At 36.7% G+C, this 27,353-nt stretch overlaps 2 protein-coding genes across 2 annotated transcripts; one reads left to right on the forward strand and one right to left on the reverse strand.

The window, feature by feature from the left end:
* Positions 1-284: 284 nt before the first annotated feature.
* On the reverse strand, positions 285-12,031 carry LOC146145217 (membrane-bound acylglycerophosphatidylinositol O-acyltransferase mboat7-like). The gene is made up of 10 exons (XM_083389629.1): positions 11,890-12,031; positions 11,010-11,122; positions 10,601-10,727; positions 10,324-10,492; positions 9,899-10,100; positions 9,412-9,573; positions 6,347-6,523; positions 4,765-4,923; positions 4,285-4,365; positions 285-431 (listed from the first exon to the last, which is right to left on the reverse strand). The coding sequence occupies exons 1-10, from the start codon at positions 11,983-11,985 to the stop codon at positions 287-289; spliced, it is 1,431 nt and encodes a 476-aa protein (XP_083245755.1). The 5' UTR covers positions 11,986-12,031; the 3' UTR covers positions 285-286.
* A 5,293-nt stretch (positions 12,032-17,324) lies between these two features.
* On the forward strand, positions 17,325-26,132 carry LOC146145218 (uncharacterized). Its single transcript, XM_083390507.1, has 8 exons — positions 17,325-17,506; positions 17,673-17,955; positions 18,397-18,512; positions 18,917-19,028; positions 20,282-20,419; positions 21,053-21,181; positions 23,534-23,636; positions 25,112-26,132. Exons 1-8 carry the CDS (start codon positions 17,325-17,327, stop codon positions 25,267-25,269), a joined length of 1,221 nt encoding a protein of 406 aa, XP_083246633.1. The 3' UTR covers positions 25,270-26,132.
* Positions 26,133-27,353: the final 1,221 nt, after the last annotated feature.

The following is a 27,353-nucleotide window of genomic DNA, read 5'->3' on the forward strand; positions in this document are numbered from 1 at the left end:
TTTATCAACTAACAGACTGCGCATTTTCATGGCGTGTAAGGTTTTGGGAAAACATACCAAACTAAACAACACAACCTTAACGCAACCGTTCAAAATTGGACCACGACATTTGCTGATATATGGAATGATGCCATTCGTTACGAATCTTGAAAAAAACGGACAGAAGAACAGTGCTAAAACTGATTGACAACACACATCGCTAAAATCATGGAATTGGTTTCCTGGCGTTCGGTCGTGTGATTAAAAGTTAAGGCGACTGACTCCTTTACAACACAACGCCTTTTTTTTACTGATCCTTTTTGACAGTTTTGGTTTGATCGTCGGTCGTCGGTGTGAGGGAAGATCTTTTGGCCGGCTTTTTAACGAAAAGGCAAATAGGAATGACGATCGCGCAAACGACGTGGAGCCAAAAATAAACCGACTTCCAGTATCTGCGGAAAACAGGGAAGGCATCGTAAAAATGTTTTCGTTTTATGTGTGCGCTTTTTCTTTTTTTATATTGCAAGTGCCGCCCCTGATAAATACCCCTTTGGCCAGACATAAACGTGCTTTAATTCAATCTTTTTTCTGAGTTATAACTCTTTGCACGGCTCATGTGTATAACAGTTGGCGTTAACCGTCTTTACGTGTTATTTTTTCTGTTAGAAACAATAAATGTCTGTCCTGCAAGCACTTTTCTAGGATGTTAGATGGAAAATTGGGAATATTCTTTCTATAGGTAGAAATAAATTTGAACACAACCTATGGAAAAGAGATCCGGTCACTGTGTTTATAAACTAAAGGCAGTACTAGACAATTTAGCCTTGTGGGCCAAGGATGCTAATCGACGCTTGGGATTAGTGGCTGTGTTGCTTGGAATATGTTTAGTGGTCAACTTATTGGTTCCCAAACTTTTTTATTCCGCGGCCCAATATTTTTTTACAAAACAGATCTTGGCCCACCTTTTTTCACCTTTGGTAATGACTATTGCATTTTGATTAACAAAAGTTTGCCAATATTGTAAGGATCTTTATTCCTTGCAACAAATGGAGTTTTAATAAGTTTTCAGTCTGCCAAAGTTAAACAACTCGCACGAGTTTTTACAAGATATTTTACATATGCAAAGAACTTTTTTTAATACCACAAAATGTATAGTTGCAATATTTACACATAGCTCTTTGGCCCACATAAAATATACTTATGGCCTACTACTGGGCCATGGCCCACAGTTTGAGAACCACAGGGTTAGCGGAATACCAGTTAAAATACTCCAATCATCTGAGATTACCTAAATATGATCCGTCCGCTGCACTTCGGTCGCAAACAAAACCATTTACAGTGAAGGTTGACTAATATGCGGAAATGTACTGTTGCAGAGTGCGTACAGTAAAATAAAAACAATGTTAATCACATGTGATACGTGAGCGGAAACTACAACTTGTAGATGGTGATTTACAACTAACAACAAGCATTTCGGATCCGTTTTTACACGTTCGCATACAATGGTTCTCATACTACGATAGGTGACAATATTATAGTGTGCTAATAGCCTACGAAGAAAAACTAAATGTCACAATTTTAACGCGAATTTAAGAATGTTAGCGGTTAAATGTGCAGCTTTGTTACTTTCTTAATACTCGTATTTTGCTGTAAGGCACGTCAGCATAGCATAGCAAACTTTTATTCTTTGTTTTACTTTTTCGAATCACGCTTTGCAGTTTTAACAGCACTTTTCTCGTTTTCTGCTTTGGCACGATTGGTTCGTGTAAACTTTATCTCAAGGTTTATTTTGGGTTAGCTTTTATCAATGGCAGAAAAAGCACATTCATGTATTGCATATATAACACTTATACATAATGGGACATATCGCGACATTGGAAACTTATTGTGCGAGTCGCAATTTGGAAAGCCCTTGTGTACGTGACTTGTTTGCAACACACGACTACTCAATACTGATCAACAGACAGCAATGGACTTTAGCTGGAATCTCGCCAAAATGTTGTTGTTGTTGTTGTTTAGTGACAAACACTGTTGTATTTTCTACTGTCAATGACGTTGCAATTGTTCGGTAGTGCCACAATTTAAAAGGCAGTTTGGTTTTATATTTGTACAGTGCAGTTTCTTTATCTCGTTATAAAATGCCAATTGCATCTCTCTATAAAAATATTTGAGTAGTTAAAAAGTCTCTCAATGCAGGCAGTTCAGGCAGTGGAAGTGGCTTGGATGGTCCAACAACATGGCAAACTTTATATCTTGTACTTCTTGGGAGTTTATGGCATTTCCGTTTATACAATTTTCTAAGGATTAATTGACATGGAATAAATTCGATCATTAAAGCAGTAGATTTACGACAAAAAGTCAATGTTAATACTAATATAATAAACGATAAAATGTTATCTCTGCACCTACATCTACCTACACAACGTCTATAAATGTTTTATAAAACAAGTATAAGATCCAAAGCAAATGCATTTCGCTTGAAAAATGTATGTTGAACAAAAATCCAAATTATGCATTTTGTTTAACTATCGGCAAAAAAGGCAGTAGTATAAAAAATGTTTATTACTACTGCAATAAATAATAAAATACAATCTCTGCATGTCTAACTTGCTTTTGTGAGTCCATAGAATAAGATCATAGCAAATAAATTTCACTCCAAAAATGTAGACTAAACATAACCTAAGATTTTGTTTTCACTCCATTTTGCAATTTTCGGCAAAAATTCAACTCGTTTTCCACCCACCAAACCATATTCGTATGTGCTGAAATCTTTTAGGTATCTATCTATCAAAATTCAAAATCTATATGGTGGGTTGAAAGAAGGCGATTTCGCGACCCACCCTAATGTACCCACAATGTTGTACAAATCAAGATGTGATATTTCTAGGGTTGGCAAGCCGGTCAATTGACCGGTCAAATACGGTCAATTGACCGGTCAATTGACCGCACTTTATTTAACTGGTCAAATACTCATATTGAATTCAAATGTTGTAAATTTTTGTTTTTGTGATTTGAGTTTTTAATAAACTTGATTGTAACTTTTAGAATTCAAATATAAAATGGCAGGGTTTACCTGATTCAAACACATGTTCTGTGCTAATAACAAGTGTTTGTAATAGCAAATTAGATTTATTTTGTTTAGAATAAATCCAGGTATATGATGAATCGCATTTGTCATAAAGGGAAACACTATAGTTGGGATCTAGAAATTTAGGAGAACCAAATCCCTTGTCTCCAGTAGACCCTGGTGATGATTTAGAAAATTCAGATAGTCGCAAAAGTATTTTTTTTACTGATGAATTTACTTGTTGTTAAATTTCGTTAATGAACTTGTTGGCTTAACTGGTTTTGCTTTGTAAGATGGACATGGTTTTGCAAAAATTCTTATTAATAGTCATAAAATTATTGTTTTTTGTTTACAAACCATTGTACTTGAGCCAAAACGTTGACATATTTATTTAAAGTTAAAATCAAGGTTTATTTTGAACTTCAATTGCATTTTGATAGTGTGTATAGTATTTGACCAATATTTGACCTATTTGACGAGTATTTGACCGGTCAATTGACCGGATCTTATTTGACCGGTCAAATGCCCAACCCTAGATATTTCCATTTTGTTAGACGGGCTTGCTAAAATAAATTCATAGCAAAACTCGCCGATAGCAAAAAGGAAGAGAAAGAAACGGAAATCGCTCGTATTTTGCCAACCAACTAATTTAATAAAACGAATAAAAAATATATATTATAGTGACAATATTTTTAAAGATATACTTCCTTTGACATAGGCACACGACTCGTGAACTAGTGACTAAACTTTGTTTACACCGTGATTATGGGAAGACTTTTTAAAAACAAAGAAGCGTGTGTTGATCATAAGGAACTCTGAAACGTGATTTCCGTTTATTAGTTGTAAACTGGTGCTTGGGAGGGGCGTGTACAGTATTTTTCCTGCGACAAGGCTTAGGGTTATATTTAATGTGAGGCGCGTAGAAATGTTTTTTGATTCCACAGCTTCGACAACAAACCAGTGGCGTAGCCAGCCGAAAATTATTGGGGGGGGGGGGGGGGGGGGGTTATTGTATAGCAAACGTTATATTAACTACATCGTTAGTGACGTAACAATGCATGACAATTCAAAGTGTGGCTTGCCTGTAATCGACTTTTGTGGTACTGCCCATAAATGCTACAAAACAAATTATTAAGAGTAAAAGATTTATAATTTTTTTTGGAGGGGGGCCATGGCCCCTCAGCCCCCCCCCCCCCCCTGGCTACGCCTATGCAACAAACACGGGCTCATTGACTTACCTGTAAGTGTCGTACCAGGTGAGGAGAGCGAACGCCATGTACATGTACTCGAAGGCGCGCATCTTGGCGAACCAATTAACCCTAAAACAATTGTACACATTGTAGTGGCTCAACCACAGATGGAAAACAGCTTAAGGCACACGTTTTGGTTAGTTTCGCATATCACTATCGTTTAAGTGCAGAATTTAACTTTTAATACTTGTAACAGTAAAAACGTGGTCTTACGAGGTAGTGTTACATGTTTTGAAGTAATCCCTGTGTTTGGTCTACGGGAACCTGTTTACAAAATTACCCCATAAGAGAATTGCTTAAAACGTAAAAAATAAAGAAACGCAAATTCACGTTCATATTTAACACTAAAAGTGTCGTAAATCGCGAACTAAATAATAAAAACCGGCAAACATGCTTAAAGGCAAAAAACACAAAAAGTGTGATTGTAGGGTGAAACGGTTGGCTGTGCGACAAACATTGCGCACTCACCAGTCGTAAGGAATGTGGAGGTAGGGCGGCAGCCTGAACTTGATCAACACCTTGAGCTGGTCTTCGACGATCATCACGAATGGCATAGTAAGAAACGCGCAGAAGAAACCAGGATCGATACCGTGCCAGTAGGCGCTCACCGCCATAACGCCCACAGTTCTACGTTCAAGAAATAGAGTTAAACCAGGACGTTCGATTTTAGTATTTTACGTTGATGCCGATACCCGATATTTTTGCACAAAATATAATGATCATTGTCGGTCCGATAACAAGTCACGCCGTCATTACTATGGTCAAATATATAACGTTTTTTTAATTAAAATAAATTACCAATATAATTATTTTTTAGGTTAATTAGCCTAAAATTAGTTTTGTGTTATAATCACCCTAAACTACAACGGCATCTAATATTGGCGCACTAGAAATATTGTCGGACGTTCGTAGTTACGTAAATCGTTTTCATTTTCGGTAAAAAAAAATATTAAACGCCGGGTCGGTCAGCCTTATAGAAAGTATTACAAAAAAATTCGGTAATTTAAAGGCTACTCTGTTTTTAGATTTTGTTAATTGTTTAGCGCAAATTCTCGCGTTTGGGTTACGGACAAAATACCCTACGATGTTGCAGTCGACTGTGGGTAAATTTGTTTTTCCCAAGAACAATTTTAACCTGTATTTTAACAAGCGCCACTCAAATTATTGTCCCACTTTTTCAGTCCCTTAAAACTTAAATTATGGCAATTAGGGAACATTTGGCAGTTACACATACCCTACCTATTTAATCATTTGTGGGCATGCCAGTGATTGTAGAAGAGGATTTTTCACATATAACTAGATTATTTTTTTATGTGCAGACTACAGACAACATTATATAAAAATAACTCTATTGAGACTTGTCTTATTTATTGTTTTTAGAGCAGCGTGCTTTTTGGTCATCTGTTGGATATGTGTACCGCTTGTAATCGTGCCATGCGTCAGCGTTGACAGCATGCGCCATACGTTGACGCCCTGTCGTAATACAATCGACTCCAGGCTACTACAAAGTAACATATTTTTGTAAAGTTATATTCGCGAACGAGTGATAAAAAATAAATGTATGGAGGGAATGCTGACGATTTAGCGACTTTGTCTGCCAAAGAATCGGCCAGAAAACCGAAGAAATTGGTATCACGAAAAAATATTTTCTTTTATTACTTTTTTATAATTTTTCAAGATCCATTTGTAAAAAAAACATTGTGGTTATTTCCACATATATTCAATCTCAAACACTTTTGAAATCACGGGTTTTAAGGAACAAATGTTGCCATTTATTTAATATGGCATAGAAATAAATAAAACAGTTCAGCCCAGCAAATAATTTGATTAGGTTGATCAAAATTAAACAAAAACATTACATCTTCTGTCTTCAGTACTGTAAACCTTGCTACAGTTCTATATTAATTCGTGGTAGTGTTCAACTAAAAACAAAAAACGAAAAAAAAATGCTACGATAAACGTATATTCGTGACGTACTAAACTTTTCGCCGAACAAACAACCTTGGAGAAATAGCTTGGCATTAAATGCGCTATAAAAGCAAGGCCTTACTTGTACTGCTTGAGGTTGTTTGGCCAGCGCTTGTGCACGTAGTTGGCGAGCCACCACTGCACGCTCATGTTCCAGTTGCGCATGCCAAGTCGCACGGTGGGGGTGAAGTCGCATCCCGCCGGGTCGATGTTGCGTATTGTCTCGAAGTTGTGCTCTTCGTTTTTCGCAACAAAGTCGCTGTAATAAAAAAACAGGTTTTGTTCTTATTGCTAGATTATATGGGGGTTGGTTGTGTGTTCTTTCGTAAATGCGCGGTGAAAATGAAGAGCTAAAGAGAAGCCTACAGCTTTCCGTTCGGGTAAAGTGCTTTTATTGAACATCCTGCCTTAATCTTGGAGAAGCTGTGGTATGAGAAAGGCCAATTTTAAGTTTTTAAATTACTCAAATTGACATACTTATGTTGCACAGTATATTTAATAGTTTGTTGTGTTTTGTGCATTGTTTTCACTATTCTCACTCAATTAACTTTTCTTGCCTCCTCATTTCTTCACCTCACTTTTCAAAATTAATCCCTTATCTAATCACGCTTGCTGTTGACACCCTTTTATGTTTCATTACTGCACACCTTTTTCCCATGGCCTGCAAATTTAGAAAGGCTTCAAACGACCGACAGTCAGGTATAGCAAGGCTTGGATTAGATCATCTTGGTTTACGCCAAATTTGATTGTTTTATGTTGTATATGTAAGTTCGCATGTATCTCCCTATATTATATAATAAACTCTAAGATGTCTCGTGTAGTGCTCAGATATCAGACAGGCCGTGAAAGAGGGATCCGATATTTTTGGCGTAACATTTACAATTCAGCAGGAGTATTAACGAAAAACGGACTACGTGATAACGCAAGAACATGCAATCCTGTGATACTTGTTTATTTAGGGCAGGGGTCGGCAACCTTTTTCTAGTCGCGGGCCAAAACCAAACTCAGAAAGGTCTCTGCGGGCCGCTCAAAATCTGCGTGCCGATAACTAAGAATTGTGTTATTGAATTGTTAGAACAACTGTGAATTAGGCGGGCTTCGGATATTTTTGCACTTAAAAACGTGTTTAATTACATTTACAGAGGCAGTAAAGTCTTATCGCAAAGCTCGAAAGAAAGTTTGTTTGGTTTAAAATTCGAGTTCACACGTCGTTATCCATACTACTAATGGAAAGTGTAATAAAACTACTTTGAGGGAAAGCGATAACAATTAAAGTTAATCTAGCTGAGTGTTTGTTAACCGTTTTAAGCGAAGGGTCACCTGGCGAGCGAAGCGAGCGCGATTTTTTTTTTGGTATACCGGTGTTTTTTGTAAACTTCTTGCAAGTTTTTATCACATTGCTGAAAATAAAAATTAAAAACTGTTGGAAAAAATATGTCCAATATTTTTGATTATGCTTTCCGTTTTTTCACGACGCACTTGACAGCCTTTCACTGCGCATGAAACGTAAACAAACCGGACGCACAATAATTATTCGCGCGGAGCGCTAACATTTTTCGCAATTACGTAGTTAAAATAGTCAAAAAGTATGTGAAATCGACTCGTGTCTAATTTGTCAAAGAGGCGGCGGGCCGGATGAATTACATCGGCGGGCCGGATCCGGCCCGCGGGCCGTAGGTTGCCGACCCCTGATTTAGGGCAAATGTTGAATACGCGCCTTCAAGCTTTTAATCATTTCCTGTCATCATGGGATGTGTGACAGAACATATGTGAATTTTTAAACCTACAAAAAATCATTCTGTGCTAAGTTAGTAAATTTAAAATAAATTTGATTTAAAACGGTACGTGAAGGGTACATGCTTAAGGCAACAATTAAGTTGCATGTCGTAAATGTTTCCATCCTGAACAATATAAAAGCAACGTATGCTAGTTTTCGCTTCGTGCGAACTTTTAACATGATGTTGGTTGTTGGTGCAGCTGTTTAAATTTGGAGTCAATGGTGCTATTCTTTTAATTCACCAATGCGTCAAATTGCCTTTTGAGGTAAAAGTTATGTGAACTTAAACCAAACAAACACATTTTATGCATTTTGCGAGATTAACTTAACTGATTAACAAGTGTGTTAAATTTCTCGTACCAACAGTTCTCACTAGAACAATTTATAGAATTACAACAACAAAAAGTCATTAAATAAGATATTTTCGATTTTTTTTATTTTTAGTAATTTTGTAGTGAATTAATATTCAATCAAAATGGATTCCATATGGCTTTTCACCTAGGTTTACTTGTAATATACATAGGGTGCATGAGTTCACCACAACCTCTTAAGGGAGCATCACGCTAAAAAAGGTTGAAGAGCACTGGTTTACGAGATTACGGCAGTAAATTTTTTGCGAGATTACGGCAGTAAATTTTATATGGTTAAGTCATAAACATACAATTCACTTTCGGTTATAACGCAAATAAACCTTAACATGTAACTTTAGTTCAGTGGTTCTCAACCGTTGTGCCGCGGCACCCTTGGGTGCCATTTCTAATCCTAAGGGTGCCGCGACAGATTTAGGAATCGGTAAGAATCTGATATTTGCTTAACTCAAGATTGGAGTGAAATAAACTCAATTGTAACTTCCTACGTTGTGTAGAGTTGATGTGTGTTGTTTTGTGCTTGAACGCAAAAATGGGGGCCACATGTTTTTAAATATCGGAAAGGGGCCCCGAGAGCAAAAAGGTAGAAAACCACTGTTTTAGACCCTTTAAAGAAACAGTGCTTCTCAACCTTTTAATTAAGCGGAAACCTTAAAACACTTCATTTATCACGGTTAACAGACCCCAATTTGTGATCCACTGTTCTGCAGATTGTGTGATAATCTGTATAATAATGAAGAACATAACGACTTCGGTAGTAGCGAAATTGACCACTTTTTACTAGAGTTTAGAATAACTTGCAAAAGTTTTTACTGTAAAACCACCTATAACTATTAGCACAAACTCGCCCGCCAAACTTCACACAGCAACTCGAAGTATTCAACATTTTAAATTGGATTTGACAGTTATTTGCCTACTTACGTCATTATGCTTCATCACTTAAACACAATAAATAAAAACAAATACAAAAGTAAATCATAAATATTTAAAACATTTGCTTACCATTTGTTATTACTATCAATTGTGGGGCCGTGCCCAGGCCGCGGTACTTGCGACTTGGGGTAAGCACCCATGCACATTGTGACAAATGCGCATTCGGCCAGCAACCAGGCCGTATAGAATCTCATCCTTCCGATAAAAAAGATAGGAACCATGTAGAAAACCCTGCGGGAAAAAAATTAAACAAACAATGTTGTTAAAATTGGAAAGGTGACAGTGTAGTTCAAGTTGCAGACACTGAACACCAGTAAATCATTTAAATAAACGATCCACCGCTAGAGCCACACTCAACACACAGATGTTAACACGACAATGTACGGAATAGAATATATAACAAAAAGGGAATTGAATACTAGATCGAACTGGCCCGACTGAAGCGGTCATTTGTAACAACAACAGGAAAGAAATGCGAAAACGGCACGCACGGCGGAGGTACTACTACAAGCTACTTGTCCCTTTTAAAATAGGAGCACCTTTTAAAACAACATACCTGTACCAAAGTGGCTCCTGGTAAAAGGCATCGGTTTTTGGGTACTCGATGGTAAAGAAGTAGGCAGCTGCAAAATACAGGGGGGCAAAGAGAGCAACCTGCTTCAGCCTGGGAATGACCTCGCTTTTCCATGGAATGGTCTCCATCACCGACTTGTCCATCGAAAGGTAGTCATGGTATGTTCGGTACTTAAACATTGGCCCTGTTAAAAGTGTATGTTTAACTAGCTTAAAAAACTGCTATATAAATCTATAAACAGCAAAAAATCAGGTTTTATTGTAGATTATAAATAGCTTAGCGACATAACTTAAAGATTATTACAAGGTAAATATCAATTCATGAACAGAACTTTTTTTAGTAAAAAGATTTGCTGTCTAACACACGTACACACACACACACGTAATAAAGTAATTTATATTTTCAACCTGTGAATAGTCCAGCATAACAATAAGAAAAACACAAAATGTCAAATGATGATGGTTCAGAAGTCAATCCAAGCTGGTATTTGATTGACATCTGGTCAGCTTTTTGTTGTGATTTTGACAATGCAGATTTTACTCGATAATCTCGAATTTCGATAGCCACGCTCACCAACTAAAACAAAGGTTTATTATTTAAAAAAAAGCATATAGTGTAGAGATTATTAAAATGGTGCAATCATGTCCTCTAGATGTACACATAAATAAATGGATATTCACTCACCTTCAGTGTCATTAATAGTTGAACAGCATTGGCCAAAGGCGAAGGCTGTGGAAGGCCAAAGAATGTTGCACATCGGAAAACAAAAAGAAACGTGAAACACCACACAAAAGAAAATCCGGAAGTGTGTCTAAACAAATTTAAAAACAAATTATAATATAAAGGACAGAAAGCTTTTTAAGTCACTATGAAATAAAGGTTGTTTTTTATATTACCTAGAATAAACAATTACTAGGACCGATGTTTTTTTTATTTTTTAACGTTTCACAATAAATGTATTGTATTGTCCAAGTTAGGAAATTTTACAATCAAAAAAACATTGTGTGATTGTTTAAAACAGTAATAAAATTTCAAAGTTTTATAACATTACAAGTTTTTACTCATTTATTTTTTTATATTATTAGAAACTTGCTTTCTTGTTAGCTTGATGATAAGGATGTTGACTATGGCTGTAGCCAGTGAGTAAAACCCGTCAATGCCGCAGACACCAAACACAGTAAAAAATCCAATACCTCCTGTTGCAATCTATAATTTAATGAATATTAAAAAATTGTTAAACGTCGATCAAAGGCTGCATGAAATGGCAGGTAAATGGCAGGTTGTGCACCACTAATTTAAGTTGAAAACAAACAACATATCTTACATTCTTTGAATTTATTGTACAACTCATACCTATGAAGGAGTTCTTAACATAGGGTCAGGAAATCTCTATTTAAAATTCTATAGTGCTTTATATAATATGTATAGTAGTTTTGGACATTTGCTTAATTCCCTTTTGCAATATGACATAACTATCAAGCAACAAGTCTTAATAAATTCCAGGAGACTACAATAAATTACATTTTATCATTTATGTAACTATGTATGAACTACAATTTGTGATATAAAAATATATAAAAGTGCAAAATTTCAGCTAGGTATGTTTCCAGGATTATTTCCCTTTTAGAGCAAGAAGTGACACAATACGTTTCTGGGCTGAGTTAAACAGTATTGCCAGCCACGTAATTTGCAAATGGCTGCATGGGTCATGTGCTTTTGATCACTCTACCAACAGTGTATTATCATATAAATATAAACATATAGAATAGATAGTTTGGTACTTTTTGTGATTCTTCACCCTCCATACAAAACATGAAGATCTGTTGGAGGCATGATAAACTACATTTCACATAAAAAATAGGGGTCCTTGACAGCTGTAAAAAGTGTACACCAAGACAAAAAGCTAAAGAACACTTTCCTTAAAGTTTAGCATTGTCACAACTAGTCTACAAAAATAAATTATAAAAATTTACCTGCTTCAGTTTGAATGATGGGACTTGCCTCAGCGGTATACCAATTGCAATGGTAAATAACAATAAAGCTGAATAAACGATTTCATAAAAAACCATGGCAACACTTTGCCTTTAACTACAGCAAAAAAATCAGGCAACACTATATTCTAAAAAAAGTAAACAGTTGTGGTCGGTAGTGCAATAAACTATATTAACAAACAACGGCGCCGGTCTAGAATCTAACTACAAAGCACATTATTTGGGTTGGGGTGCGGGTTAGCGTTTTGGGTTAGGGTGGGTCAAGTGTTATTATCAAATAATATATATAATAATACCTGACCCACCCACATAGTTGTGGTAGGATTATAGACTCCAAAAACTATTAATAATTTAGTAAGTGGTTAAGCATTGCAGTTTTATTAGCCAGGAACCACATGTTATGACGATAATAGCACGACAGATATTTTATAAACATTAAAAAAACAAAAAATCGACGAATTTAAAATGTTGTGCATTTTTTACAGTCCCTGGGCAGCGAAAGAAGGTACGGTTTATCAAGCGAGGCTGTCTTCTGGCTTAGATTCAGTTCAAGAGAAAAACTTACTTTAAAGTAAAACGCTAATTTAAATTACATACATTATATACAGGACAAAAATTACAGACATTGTAAACATTACCTACATAAGTTACATGCGTTACAAATAAGTTTATTATATTGCCCGCAAAATTGCAAAAACATGGAAATCGCTTATAAATGACATAAAAATCACAGAGAACTCTATCTTACCCGACCATTTCGCTGTAGTGAGTTCTAAAATCGAGGGTCAATCAACTATATATATAAAGACCACTTTGTCATGCCGTTTACCATAACGCTAGCAGTCGGGGGTTTGAAAGTTAAAATAAAATTTAAACTCGTTCGTAACCTAATTCTTGGCTAAAAATCACCAAATCGTAATAATTAACATTACTTAACATAATAATTGTAATCTGTACTTTCAACCTTTTTTCAACCAAGGCCCGTTTACACTACAGCTGCACTAAGCTGAGCAAAGCGTAATTTAAATTTTTTTTAAATTCTATTGTGGCGAGCGTTTCAAGCTTTGCTAAACTCAAGCCCCGTGCAGCAGCTGCAGCTAGCTTAAAGTTACGCTTTTCTCAACTCAAGCCCCGTGCAGCAGCTGCAGCTAGCTTAAAGTTACGCTTTGGAGCGATTTTCACGCTTTGCTAAACTCAAGCCCGCAGTGCAGCTATTGAAACACGTTACGTTTTGGGGCAATTTTTACGCCCAGCGCAGCTCACTGCAGCTGTAGTGAAAATAATTACACGCTCAGTGCAGCTGTAGTGTAAACGGGCCTTTACTGGTTTTTAAACAAAATAACTTCTTTCAATACTCCAATGTATGATCGATTAAAAACATTTTAAATCTCATCATTACACATTTAAACATCACTGACAAACATAAAGATAGTTAAAATTTTGCCCCATTGGTAGCATTCCGTTTAAATAACTTTTCCAGGGCTAATTTAGGGCGAAAACTCAATTCCTAGAGCAAAAAAGTAAGATCAATTTTAATCACTTTACTCATCGACCATTTTTTTTAATTTGTGCGCTTCATCACTGAACAGCATAAAGATTGTTAAAATTTCCCAAATTTGTAATACAATTTGTGCATGAGGTGTCTTAAAAAAAGTGATTTTCATAGAAAACCAGTGGAAGGTAAAATATTACTATTATTACGGTAAGTTTAGTAATGTTAATTATTACTATCTAGTGATTTTCAGCCAAGAATTAGGTGAGAAACATGTCTAAATTTTCTTTCAAACCCCCGACTGATACCGTTGTGGTAAACGGTATTAAAGTAATTATGTAGAGTTTAAAAAAATATTTCGCCGAAATGACAATTAATGTTTTATCTACGACTACACATATAAACAATGTTATTCAACATATATAAAACCAGTTGTATCTCAGGAGTTCTTTAGCATCACATTACACCAAGAAATATACAAAACTTTTCATGTGCCCAATATGTGACACACTCTAAAATAAAAGCAGTAGTATTTGTTGGATGAATTACAACTAACTTTAGTAACATATTTGCACAAAAGTTCGCTCGTCACAGGAACATTTCAACTTCTAGTAATAACTCCCTTTTTTGTGAGTCAGTGGTTTCCAACCATTTTAGGCGGCGACCCAAACTTTAGGAAAATTTTAAACTGGGTAAATTTCGCGACCCAAGCCTCGTCTTTCCAGGAACGGGTTTAGAAGTTTTGTTTGGGGTAGTCTATAAACATTCTATGGATTACGTAACAACTTTCCATCATACAAAACATGTAACTTTGGGAAATTTACTTGTGATAAATGAATTTCGGTCTAAGTAAATTAAGGAGACAGGACGTTCGGGCTTAGCAACCCAGCAGGCTTGGTATCCTACAGGTCAGGGGTGGGGAATTATTTTTAACCTCGGGCAACATGAGAAATTTAAAATGTTGTCGCGGGCCGGGTCAAAAAAGAGGATTTCAAATGCACGTAATATGACGTCATACTACGACGCTAAAAAAATAAATAAGCTAACGAACTTGTTATTACGTTAGAAGTTGTGCGCAAATGTGCAATTTGCGCCTAATTTAACACAAAGGAAAAAATGTGACTATAGGCTATTTCAGTGTTTAACCTTTTTTACTTGGAGCGCACCTAGAGACATATGCAAATAGAGCGGCCCATCTTGCGAGCGAAGCGAGCGCGAATTTTTTTAGGTGTACTGCTATTTCTCTTAAATTGCCTGCATTTTTTTATTATATAGGTTTTATATAGTTGCATATCTTTAAAGGGACTCCATCCTTTAAGACTAAAAACCTAATTTCGTCCATTTGAGTCTTGTTCCGATTAATTTTAAACTTATTTCGTGTTAGGTCTTATATTTAGACTATTTTAGATAGGCTGTCAAACGTGAAAAAATCTACCTTGGTACAATGGCCATATTGCAAAGAAGGCATAAATCGGGAGAAATACACAACATGGCATTAACTAAATTAGGCTGACAAACGTGAATCTGTATGTTTCAGAGTTTAGAAAGCGGCCTGTATTTCGTTCATATTTTAAAGTCGGAATACATTCGAAAGCAGCGCAATATATCTGTATATATTAGGGCTAATTTTGTTAAACTTTTGTTAGAGAGAGTGTCACAGTGCAGAGGACGCTTTTAATCTGTAAATGTGGCCAAATAATTCGTAGGAGATACGAAAAAGACAGAAAAGATTCGCGCGAGGCGCGAAAAAAAATCATTTTAGTCTTTAAAACAGGCTTAAAATAGAGTTTGGATACGTCTGGCCCGCTGGTAAACCTCATATCGGTCCGTAAAATTCACAGCAAAATTTATGTTAAACCTACTGTCGATTATGCTGTTTTTTGAAATAGATTTTACGACAAACAAAATACAATTTTAATTGGCGATAATAGAAATAAAAACATCCCATAACAGTCCATCAATTACATTTAATTTAACTACACGAAAGCTTGACTTGGTGTTGCTGTTGCTTCCCAATAAAATTACTCAAACTATTTTTTCTTGAATATTATTTTTATTGGCAATTTTTCCGATACCGGTTCAGGGATTTAACATATCGTTTCTAACGCTTTTTGACGGAAAAAATGTTTTTTAAGCTTACTAACTGAAGTTTGTAAGTTTAAACGGCCCCGCTGTGCATGCTTAAATAACGTGCTGTTCTAGACATTAATAAATTAGTGTTAGCCTACTGGAACGCTAATATAAGTAGAGTACTGTTAAATCTTTTCACTACCCCCAACGTTTGTTTTGATAATATTTTCTGGCACTTGGTAGTCATTTTTATGGTTTGATCGTAAGAAATAGGCTTTTATATCGCTTTGAGACGTTACTGGCATCAACTATGTATAACTGTACCGAATTTCAGTTTACAATGTAAATCGGAGTATTTTTTATACATGCAGACAGGGAGTCGAGCCGCAACCGAACCGGAACTTTATGAACCGGTTTTGGTCCAACTTTTCCCAAACCGTAACCGAACCTGAACCGTTTTATGTAAAATTGTAAGGAGCCGAACCGGAACTGAACCGAATATTTTGAAAGAACCTGAACCTTAACCGAACCCGAACCTTTCAACAAAAACGGTTCACACCAGGATGACGTCATAACCACTATTTGACAGAGTCAAATTATGCCATGTTTGTAATTTTATTTTAACAAATCAATACGGATTGAGTTAAACGTTGATAAACGAGCTGCTTGTTTACGTCACGTAACTTACATTTATTGACCCAGATTTTCTTCTCATATTGCACGAACCGGAACTTTATGAACCGGAACCGGTTTTGAAAATAAATTTAGTCGAACCGGAGCTAAACCGGAACTTTCAAAATGAAACCGGAACCGGATTGCGAAAGAATCCTTGAACCCGAACCGAACCTGAAAAAAAGTCAAACGGTTCGACTCCCTGCATGCAGATAAGTCGAAAGGGCCACTAAAAAGTTTGAGAAACCCTGGGCTAGACAATATTGGCATTATCGGCCATTTACTAAAGAGTTATATGATAAAATACCCAAAAATATCTTTTAAAAATCTATCGTCCCAATCAAAAATGTGTAGGCCTCCAACACGAATGTTTCGCGTCCTCTTAAGTAGCAGTGCCAAACCAAACAATTATAACGCAAAGAAGTTCAAATGTACTCGCCATCATTTACTGATCTTAGAAATGTTAGTTTTTCGCAAACTGGGATATTTATAGAATACCAGTAGACAACAGCACAAAACATATGTCTGTGTGTGATTCTGCACGAAAATCGAAATAGTTAAAAAAAGTTGATTGCTTTTTGCGTAGTACGTAATGTCTCTCGGGATGAAATGTTCATAACTTAGAATCATATTAGCCACTTTCACTTTTTGTAAATAAAGCCATTTCGTTTTAATGTGATAGAGTTGGGAATTTGGCAAAACTTTTCTTGAGAAACCATAGTTATTGAGAGGAATTTTTGCTTGTCAATGTGACCACTTTTTAATGTAAGTGAATAAAAAGGGATATATCGTAGGCTAATTTCTCGTTAAAATACGCCCTCTACCAGCAAATCGAAACTTAGCGAACCTAACGACCAAACCACTCAACTAGCGGCGTATGATCATCCGCCCAGATACAGTAGTGCGGCTCCCGGCTACACAAACATATACTCAGAACGGTCTCCGCCCAACGCTCTTTGTATGACGGGTTGTAATTTCCAGCCCAAAACAAGACGACACCGTACCCGATTTAAAGGCCCGAGCCTGTTCGACGGGTTTGTAGCCAAAGCGGTAGCGACTATCTTCGGCTGGCGGTTAGGATATTCGCGGCTCGAAGACACAAAAGAACGGAATTCGACCCTGGAAAAAGCGTAAACATTGGAGTATTGGATAACGCCGTAGGAACATCGAGTAAAGCACTATTATGTATGCATCTGCAAAGGAAAAGGACATCTCTTCCACCAGGCATTTTCACAGCAGTGTCGAAAGCGCACACTCGGGTTTCTACACTAAGGGTTTGAGGTCTAAAAGACAGTCAAAACGAAGATACGAGCCGCGTTACCTGCGAGTCAGAAAATCTCGAAAGCCTGGGAAATCTGCAAATGCGTGAGTTATAATAAATAAGAACTAGACCTAATGCAAAGTAAAATTACGGTTTTAGGGGTTTACAATAAAGACATAGAAAATAAATCAGCAAAATACATTTATGCTTTTAAAGGGGCAAAGATAAAAACAGGTACGTGAAGTTGTTAACAACTCATTTGGCATTTAGGACGATGGCAACTTCTGTAATGATGCCACACCCACCCGAGCCCCTTCACCGTCGAGGGTCCATCACCCCACTTTTCGGACCCAATACTCCACGTCAGGGTTCGGTGACCCCACGACAAGGCTCTGTTACTCCTCGACAAAGTTGCGCATCACCCCGAAGTCCCAGGACCCCCAGAGGCAGGCGTTTCAGACCCCACACTGTGATGGGGGCTGAGTATGATTCGCGGCTAGACGAACATCAACAGGTTTACATGATGAGCCCAGAAATGATGGACACTTTGCAGGTTAGTAGGCCAATGCATTTCAATTCCTTTTTAAGCTTTAAAATATTCCCATCTGGTAACCTACAAATTAAGTCATGTTGTAGTTCTGTCATTCGGCAAGATACTTTACATTTTAGATTGAAAAGCAAACAAAAACAATTTGGGAAAAACACGCATACACCCATAGATGTCTGTTTAAAATATAGTCTGTTTAAAAATAAAAGTTCATGGTAATGACACTATAGTTAGTTTTAAAAATGTTTTCGGGCAGATAAAGTCGCTTTAGTTTGGTAAAATAAGTTTCGACAATAATATTTTCTCGCCCTTAAGTGCCACAAAATGAGTATAGGCCTAAATCTACAACACGAAATTAACAGAAATTTGAGTAGGGCACTAGAGTTAATCTATTTTAAAGCATCATAGAAAATCCAGATTACATTGTTTTAAACATTTTACGTGAAGCAAAGTATGCGTGACCAAAGTCGGCAGTTCACGGACCCGAAGGACAAAATTGGCTTCCATGGACCGCGGCGAAATCTTCTGTTGTCTTATCCCGGAAAGCCTCGTCTCGTTGGAAGGTATTTTGTGCGAGGAAGTTAAACCTGTCATTCTCCTTTTCATATATAGGCCTATATAAATAAATAGTCGAATCTAATTTTTACCTTTACACCATTTGTAACACTATGTGTATAGCCATATGTAGAATGTATTTTCGTTGCAATATCTTGCATTTTTGCTTAAATTTTTTGTGAATTTTATTATGCCCATTTACAATTACTGCCTTATTTACCATATATCGTAGTATTGGAAGACCGACACGTTCTCTCATTTTTCCTGCCTCTAAAAAACGTAACCTGGTTCGTTAAATATACACCACGAAATTTTTTTATTGCTAGTCAGTCTACTCAAACCATAAAAAAATATTTCTGTCACTGTTGAAGTAATTATTTTTGCAAATACAGTTTGATTTAAATGTTTACAGGGCGATGATTGTCACCAAATACCGGGATCCTAATCAGCCAACTTCAGCAATAAGCGTTCCGGTCACAAAAGACGAGAAACAGCTTGTTAGGCTTGCCTATCATATGAGAACGGTAAGATGTTGAACTATACGTCACCACAACTTAAGAAAGAGTATGGTGCAATCCTATATGTTTTCAGATTAACCATATTCGAGGTTTAGACCTGGGTTTTAAGCTTTAACGAAATTAAAGGTCACGTTCTTGATATGTTTATACCTTTTAGTGGATTTCTAGAATCAGGACAACTAAGGGTTACTGGGAGTTTGAAAGATGGCTTCAAATAATTATTAATTTATATAACGTAACATTTACCCAAGTAAGGTTAAAACTGTTTTAGCCTTGTGCGAATCAAACACTTTTATGGTTTATTCAGACAAATGGCAAAAAAGCGTATAAGTAACGTATAGTTGTCAGGTTGAAAAATGACCAATTTTTTTGGCTGACGGACTCAAGAGACGCCTAGAAACCAAACAGCATTGATCCAGCAGCAAATGTACACAACTATCGCTTGCGCTCGCGAGCAGAGAAAACAAATTTAATCTTTTAAGCCTGTAACAATGCATTTTCGGCGGCGAGCGATTTTAGCAATTGGGGCGAGAGTTTTGTCGTGATATCAATCACTGATCGACTGAAAAGACTGTGATACTGTGATATGGACAGTGGTGAGTGGGCAACATTTCCAACCTCTTTGTTACTTCCTTGCAAGATAAATATGAAGAACGTTTTAAAGGATCGCTTGAATTTGTCATGACGAACGCAGAAAAAACTCAAAACTTTAGTCGGCGCAGTCAGTAAATTACTCACTTTGAAATCACATTATTATAAAAGTTAGTTTATTATGCGACCGAAAAGTAATAAAATGTACAACAATTTAACTTGACGGTCGTTATTCTACTTCAAAGTTCGTTTTTAATAATAACAAGTATTGAACAACAGGTTGTTTAGTGTCCGTTTGACTTATGTGGCACAGTAGTGTGCTGTAAAGAATAATGCCTTTTTGCAATTGTCAAAAATTCTTTGTCGTGTTGGCAAAACGTTCTTAATTTTTATTCCGAAAACTTAAAAAAACGCCTCAAAATTGATTTAAATCGGGTTTACATAAATGTGAGTTATACAATTTTTTGACATGGTCTGAAATGAAAAGGACCAAACATGTGTGGAGACCAAAAACCTACATTGACCGTGTCACACTACCCGCCAGACGCAATGCAAAATACCAAAGTTGGTATTTTGGCAGATGAAGGTCCGATGTTGGCGTTGAACAAGACGCCTGATACGTCACTTGCGGTCTATTTACATACGCTGGTATTGCTCTTTTTATTTAGGGTGAGTTTATGGACGATCTCCCGGGATGGAAAAAGCTACCCCGGGCCAAGAATGTTGCGCCTCCTTTGAGCAGAATGGAAAAACTGACCAAAGAGAAGGGATTTATTCTAGACGGAATAGCGTTGAGTTCCATCCAGGTTGGTATATGGAGGTTGAAAACGCAGACAAGTCGGGTTGTGCCCTCTATTTTTTTGCAGAGCGGGATGACCCACCTTCCGACATAAACTGTCATGTTTGCCGGTGATTTTTCCTCTGCTTTTGTAAGGTCTATTTAAATGATGTAGGTGTAGGTGTTTTACAACTGTTTATTACCTGATGTTTGTAAATTTTGCTTGTTACCAGTGTTGTGACGGTTTATGTATGCCAAACAACTTAATTGACTGTTTTCAAATAACCTGAATCCACAAATAAAGTCACTTTCACTAATTGGTGGGCGAGGATTTTAGTCATTCGGTGAAATAACTTTGACTTAATACTCTGGGTTTTAATTAGAAACATTATTTCAAAAATGTCTATTTGCCTGATGTTTTAAAACTTCAAAAATTTGGTTACTATTTGTTTTCGGCGTTTGTATGGTGACTTTGAGTTAAAAACGACTTGAATTGGAGTCATTTCAAAATGGTTTGTTTAGAACACTGTTTGTTACAGAAGAACCTGGTATTGTAGGCCTATACTAACTAGGCATATTTTATAAGAAACTAACCTTTGGTTCACCTGAGCGACCAGGTTTAACTCATCCACGTTCTGTTAGGCCTACTTTTTGCAAACAGGACAACTTCGGCAAAGTTCAGCCGAAATTGGGACCCGCCATTCCGCCCTACAATTCGCATTTCGACAAACACGTCCAAAGCTACTTTTCTTATAAAGGACTCGCTGAAACACTGAAGAAAACCGGACAGGTGCGGTATTTATATTCGCGCAGATATTAAACAGGGAAACTTAAAAAATCAAACGCTTTAAATCAGTGGTTCTCAACCTTTTTTAGCTTACGGACCGGTGAAATTTCAAAATAAATTTTGCAAAATCAACCCAAAATGTAATTACGACAAAACTATGCAACTTAAAAGCAAAGACTAGACAATTTTCTGCTGTCTTTCTTATATCATACGTGGTATACGAAAGTTTTTCACATGCAACTATCTTAAAGTAGAAGACTTCAACGACGTTTAACCTCCTTATAAACAGTTGGGCACAACACTGCGCATTGTAACGTACGGTAAGTCCAAAGTAGACAATTAACTTTATGTTACGTCACCATGCTGCAAATTACGGAACTGGCGAAGTTCTTAATTTGGTGAACAAGCTTTTAACATCTTGCATTTTGCAATTGAGATATAAAATTGTAATATATTTGGCGGACCGGCAGAAAAGTTGACGCGGACCGGCACCGGTCCGCGGACCGGCGGTTGAGAACCACTGATTTAAATCATGATGTTTACATAATTTAGCCTACGAGTTAAAACATTTTGAGCGGTAATTGCACACCAAGCCAGCAATAGAGGTTAATTTGTTACGTCAAAGAACGCTTTATTAGGCTTGTCCATACTACAATTGATCATTTTAATTTTTGTCGTTTCGCTGGTGTGCGACAGCTATACTTTAATGACGTAACACAATTTCGACGCGATCGATAGGTCGACAGGAGTCAAAATTAGCATTAAGAAACCTGCTGTTTTGCGACGAACTCGTGAGCAACTGAAAGCAAATCCAAAAGGCAAGAAATCGCGTTAACTGTGTGTTAATCAGAAAAATTTAAATATTTAGCTGGTCATGGCATCTTAAAGTCTTTAATATCCAATGAATAAAATGGGTTATACAGAAAACAATAGAAGCTGGATATTTTTGAGATTTGCAAAAACAATTGGTAGGATACGTAATAGTATGCGTATAGTCGTATACACTGCACTAATGACACAAACACGCCCCATAAAACCGATGGTTGGACAACCATGGACTATGTGTAATGGGATAATGAAGTTATTGGGTATGAGGTCATTAGGGATGCTCAAAGTAGAATATCGAATCCAATTCTGCCATTTATTTCGGGTAATTGGAACCGATATAATTTAATGTTTTACCGCGGATTGTTGCGCCTAATTGCACAAACGCTTGTGGTAAGTTGGCCTGTCGCCGCGGCGACCAATTTATAGTGCTTGCTTTAAATGTAACCTTGTAGTGCACTGTCAGCGTTTTTTCGGGCGACCAATTACCGCGTCTCGCGATAACGTTCGTCTAATAATTAAGTGTCAATCGAGCGTTATTGGGCGAGCGATCAACGTGTAGTTTCTGGTGTGGAGTTTGCAATTTCCCTAAATGCGTTAAGTTGCAAAAGTAACATAGCGTTGCAAAACGTGCTGGCCGTCCACAAAATGCGCTATGGGGTTACTTAAGGTCAACTTTAGGCCAATATTCAGGGAAGTTATGCAGTTATGCACCACGTAATTGTCAAGAATTCGTTATGTCAATAATAACTTTGTATTATTTGCAGTACATCATATGACTGCATAGCAGATCATGTTATTCAAAAAAGAAGCAATAATACTTTTAATAATGCTTTCAAAATCAGGACCGAATTGCTTACGACTTTTATGTGCAGGTTGCATTTGCTCACTTTTGGCAAAAATATAAGTTTTGGACACAACCTGGGCAGTTGACATATTACAGTTTACAGAACGGCTTAAGATGACAGAACTTTGTTGAGAATGTTAAACATATGAGAGAGTTTTTTTATTATAATGTTCACATGTTAGAAAATTGTTTGGGCTATTTTTTGCTGTGATTGTGGGCCCTGTAGGGTAGATTAAGATTAATCCCTTCCCCAAACAAAATCGAGGATAAATAATTTAATAAAAATATACTAGGATTCGCTATTCTGGATTCGTTATTCTAGATTCGAAACCTATTATTCTAGAATACCTTGGGATTCTACTTTGAACATCCCTAGAGGTCATACTACGTGTCCAAAATATCGGTATCGAAATAAGACATCGAGCATTTCTAAATAATACATGTTTTTTTCGGGATCGAAGTCGTGAGTTCAAATCTTACCACGAGCTTACTTAATTAGTAGCCAACCTCTTACCCGCAATTACATCCTTGTGGTTAAATAAATCCTTAAATATTTACCTAATTGATTACGGTACTTCAACGCTAAATGGCGTTGATGGTACATATCATACTACTTATAATAGAGATATTGTAAGTGCAGCAGTTTAGGACGCAAAGATAAAACTCCCATTTGCTTACTACAGACGCGACCTGAAAGCGTCTCAGTGCAAGGCAAAGCAGTGGACCATTTTCACTTTACCGGTGTTGGGCACGACTACATCGAAAGACGCAACAAGGCCGGAGCAGGTAAGAGACAAGTCAAAATACAATAGAAGAGTAAAATAGCAAACCTTTTTGATAACAAATTAAATTTAAAAGAAATTTTCCGTTTTTTTCTTAACTGCAGTAATAAAATGCTTCCAGAATCTATTATTCTCTGATGTGTGCGTTGGAACTTATTATTACAAAACTGTACATGTTTATCATAATTCAACAATCACATTTCTTGCGGTGTGAAACAGTTGGAAATAAAGTTCGTTTTATCAGTTCTAATCAGGACAGGGAGTCGAACCGTTTTACTTTTCCGGTTCAGGTTCGGTTCGGGTTCAAGGAGTTTTTCGGAATACGGTTCAGTTCCGGTTTCGGTTCGGAGCAATTTTAAAGTTCCGGTTCAGCTTCGGTTCGACCATCGCTATTTCAAAACCGGTTCATAAAGTTCCGGTTCGGATATATTATACGTTGCGTTAAATCTAAAAATGTGGGTCAACAAATGTAGAGAACAATCTTTGAATAGTAAGTCATTCAATCAAAGTTACGTGACGTATTAAAAAAATAGCAACTTAATATTGAAATATCTAAAAAATCAACGTTTTTTAATTAATATTTAAATTAGTTCATAAAATTTTAAACATGGCATAACTTGAGTCTTTAAAATACAAGTTGTTACGTCATTTTATTAACAGGTTCGGGTTCGGTTAAGGTTCAAGTTCTTTCAAATTATTCGGTTCCGGTTCGGCTCCTTAAAATCGTTCCAAAACCGGTCCAGGTTCGGTAACGGTTCGGAAAAATTGACCTAAAACCCGTTCATAAAGTTCAGGTTCGGTTCCGGTTCGACACCCTGGTTCTAATATTATTGTAGGCATTTATAACAGCGTATAGGGCTAGGCACTGGTTATATATGGATAAAAAAGAGAAAGATGATGTTGCAGCAAAAACGCAAAAACACAATTAAAGGTGATCGCTCTTAAATTTATGTAAGCTATTACCGGTACCGGTGCCATGGATTTTATCAAACTTCGCGGTTTACATTTCTCATGAAAACCAAAGCAGCGAGGTTTAGGTCGGTAATATTATGTTCCCTAACCCGCTTAACATCAATAAGAAATATTACATTCGCAATTCGAGAAAAAAGCATAATTGGTTTGAGGGTTATGCGCTCTGCCCAGCGGAGCTGCTCAAGCGTTATGTCGGTGAGAGTTCGATTATGGCTGCAGGCTGCTTGCGAGTACTAGCCTATTGCATGTCATAAAACAGCATTCAATCTTAATTACTGGCAAAGACGATTTAACATTAATGGTTCATTAAAAGTTTGTGATGCACCCTTGTATTCCTTTTCGTTCTGGTGCTCCCCAAGCATATTTTGGTGAACCCTAGGGTGCGCCGTGCACACCGGTTGAAGAGCACTGGTTTAACCTACCTAATTAAAGTTTTCAAAAAATAGGAGTTGTTTTGCGGAAAGTATGGGCGAAACCTCAAAAAAAGTGCTGGAATTTGTGTGACAGGAAACTCGCGGGAGCAGATCGACGGGCACGACCAGTACTTGCGCGACACGAGGCCGATGAACACGTACAACGGCAAGTTCGGCTTCCGACGGAACACGCCCACTCTGCGCCATTGCCCGTCGCCTTTCGGCACGGCCAGCTGGTCCAGCACATTTTAGCGGCAACATAACACATTTGGACTTGCTGAGGATTTCGCTGCGCCAACCCGCCTATAAGCTGGACTACTTTTCGCTGTGTTTGCGCGTCCATGCAGCTATAATGCCGTAAGGTGTAGTTGAACATTAGTAACATTACATAGCATAGCCAAATTATTTCTTTTTCGGTTTCATCTTTTTATCCACTGCGGGCTTTGAGCTGACCTACAGGAAATTAGCAATTTTGATTTTTAAAATGGATCTGTGCGAAAAATATTATATTTGTTTAGTTATAATGTTGCAATTCTAGCCTGGAACTAATCAAACTTTTCAATGATTTTTTGTAAATTGAAACATAATGCGTAAAATTTTCTGAACAACAGCATTGGTGGTTGTACCAGAAAACACTGTTTTTGTGTTTAGATATATGTTTATTTTTGTTTGGACAGACAGAGCAACATTCCAAAAAATTGCCAGCATTGGACTGTTAACCTCAAAGAGCGTTAAAGTAATACCCTATATATCCTATAATTAGGCCTAAATTGTGAAAGTTTTGTCTTAAACTTTTCTTTAATCAACTTGTTTGGCTTATTGTTTAAAGGTCAACTACATATATAGTTTTTCAATGATTTCGTTAACTACCGGGCTAAAATTTCTCTATTATGATAAAGTGAATAGAGCAAAATTAAAATATCTGTGTGGTTTTGTCACTGGGTTTCAAATTATTCACTGGAAAATTTTACCTTTTTAACCATAGATTTTCTTGCCATTTAAACAAATTATGAACATAATTTTGTTTAAATACACATTTATGTTTTTATTTGTTTAACTGTGATAACAGCCAATACAGGATCAAAAGATTAACGAATGCATTTATGGCATGATAAAAGAGTTGTTTCATACATGTCAGGGCTGCGGAGTTGATTAAAAACAACCCGAGTCCGACTCCCGTGTCCGACTCCGGCCAAAAAAATACACCCGAGTCCGACTCCCGAGTCTCGACGGACTTCGGCCAAAATGTGTTTCGACTCCGACTCCGCAGCCCATGTCATGGCCTGTTTTATTAACATACAATTATGCCGATATAGACACATTGGTGATAGTTATTTTTTGTTTTTTCTGGTCGATGTCATAGTAGTTTTAGCTGTGCTCAATGAAACAACAATATCTGGATGAAAACTAAGGCAAATTATTAAAATTTGACTTGTTAATATAACTCCACTAATGACTATTGCAAGTTAAAAAAAAATTGATCTACGAAATATTTGACGTGGTGAGTAATTGTTTTCTTGTGTAAAGATGTTTATTTCATTAATAAAAAACATTAAAAATCTGAACAGAATGTGGAAGCTGTATCACTGTGAATCGTATATGTTATTGTCAAGATTCACAATGTTGTAGCTGAGTTATTGGTTAATAAAGCTGCACATATAAATTATACATATAAAATTAAGTACCAATGTTGTAAGCACGTTTGTGTGTTATCGTTCATTATACATTAAATGGATAAAAGAAATAAGGCAAATAATACGATACAAGAGGAATTCGGTTTGGCAGATAAAGCTACCGCTCGACAGAGGTAAAGTTAAGTCACTACAGGTATCAAAGAAACTCTCAAAAATTACACCAAAACCAGGCATCCTAATAAACTTGCTGTTCAAATTTCACGGTCGATCCTGTGCGCAAATATGCAAATATCATTTTAGGCTCAATACATTCAAAGAGATAGCGAAAAGGCATTTGCGCGAATCGAACTTATGCTAATTGCAGGTCTAATGAATTGGTGGACACTTGAAGCGTTGAATTTAAATCCGAAAAGGTATAGTTTTTGAAAAGAATAGTTAACTGCATTTCTATACCACTATAGTTGATATTTTCAATTTCCTTTTTTAAATTTTATTCGAAATTTAGCAAAACAATAAATTCCCTTATGCTTTAGAGACAAACTGCATTCCAACTATTTAAAAAAAAATTACAAACATTGAGTGGACATTAAGCTTTTCGCAAAGTGTACAAAACTGTCATTTTAGAAAGCATTATTGATCGCACAGTCTCTTGGCCGTAAAATCAGAAAAAATAAATTTTAAAATAGGTCAAAAATATAATTT

The sequence above is a fragment of the Ascidiella aspersa genome, chromosome 5, assembly GCF_963924565.1.
Source record: "Ascidiella aspersa chromosome 5, kaAscAspe10.2, whole genome shotgun sequence".
Lineage (NCBI taxonomy): Eukaryota > Metazoa > Chordata > Ascidiacea > Phlebobranchia > Ascidiidae > Ascidiella > Ascidiella aspersa.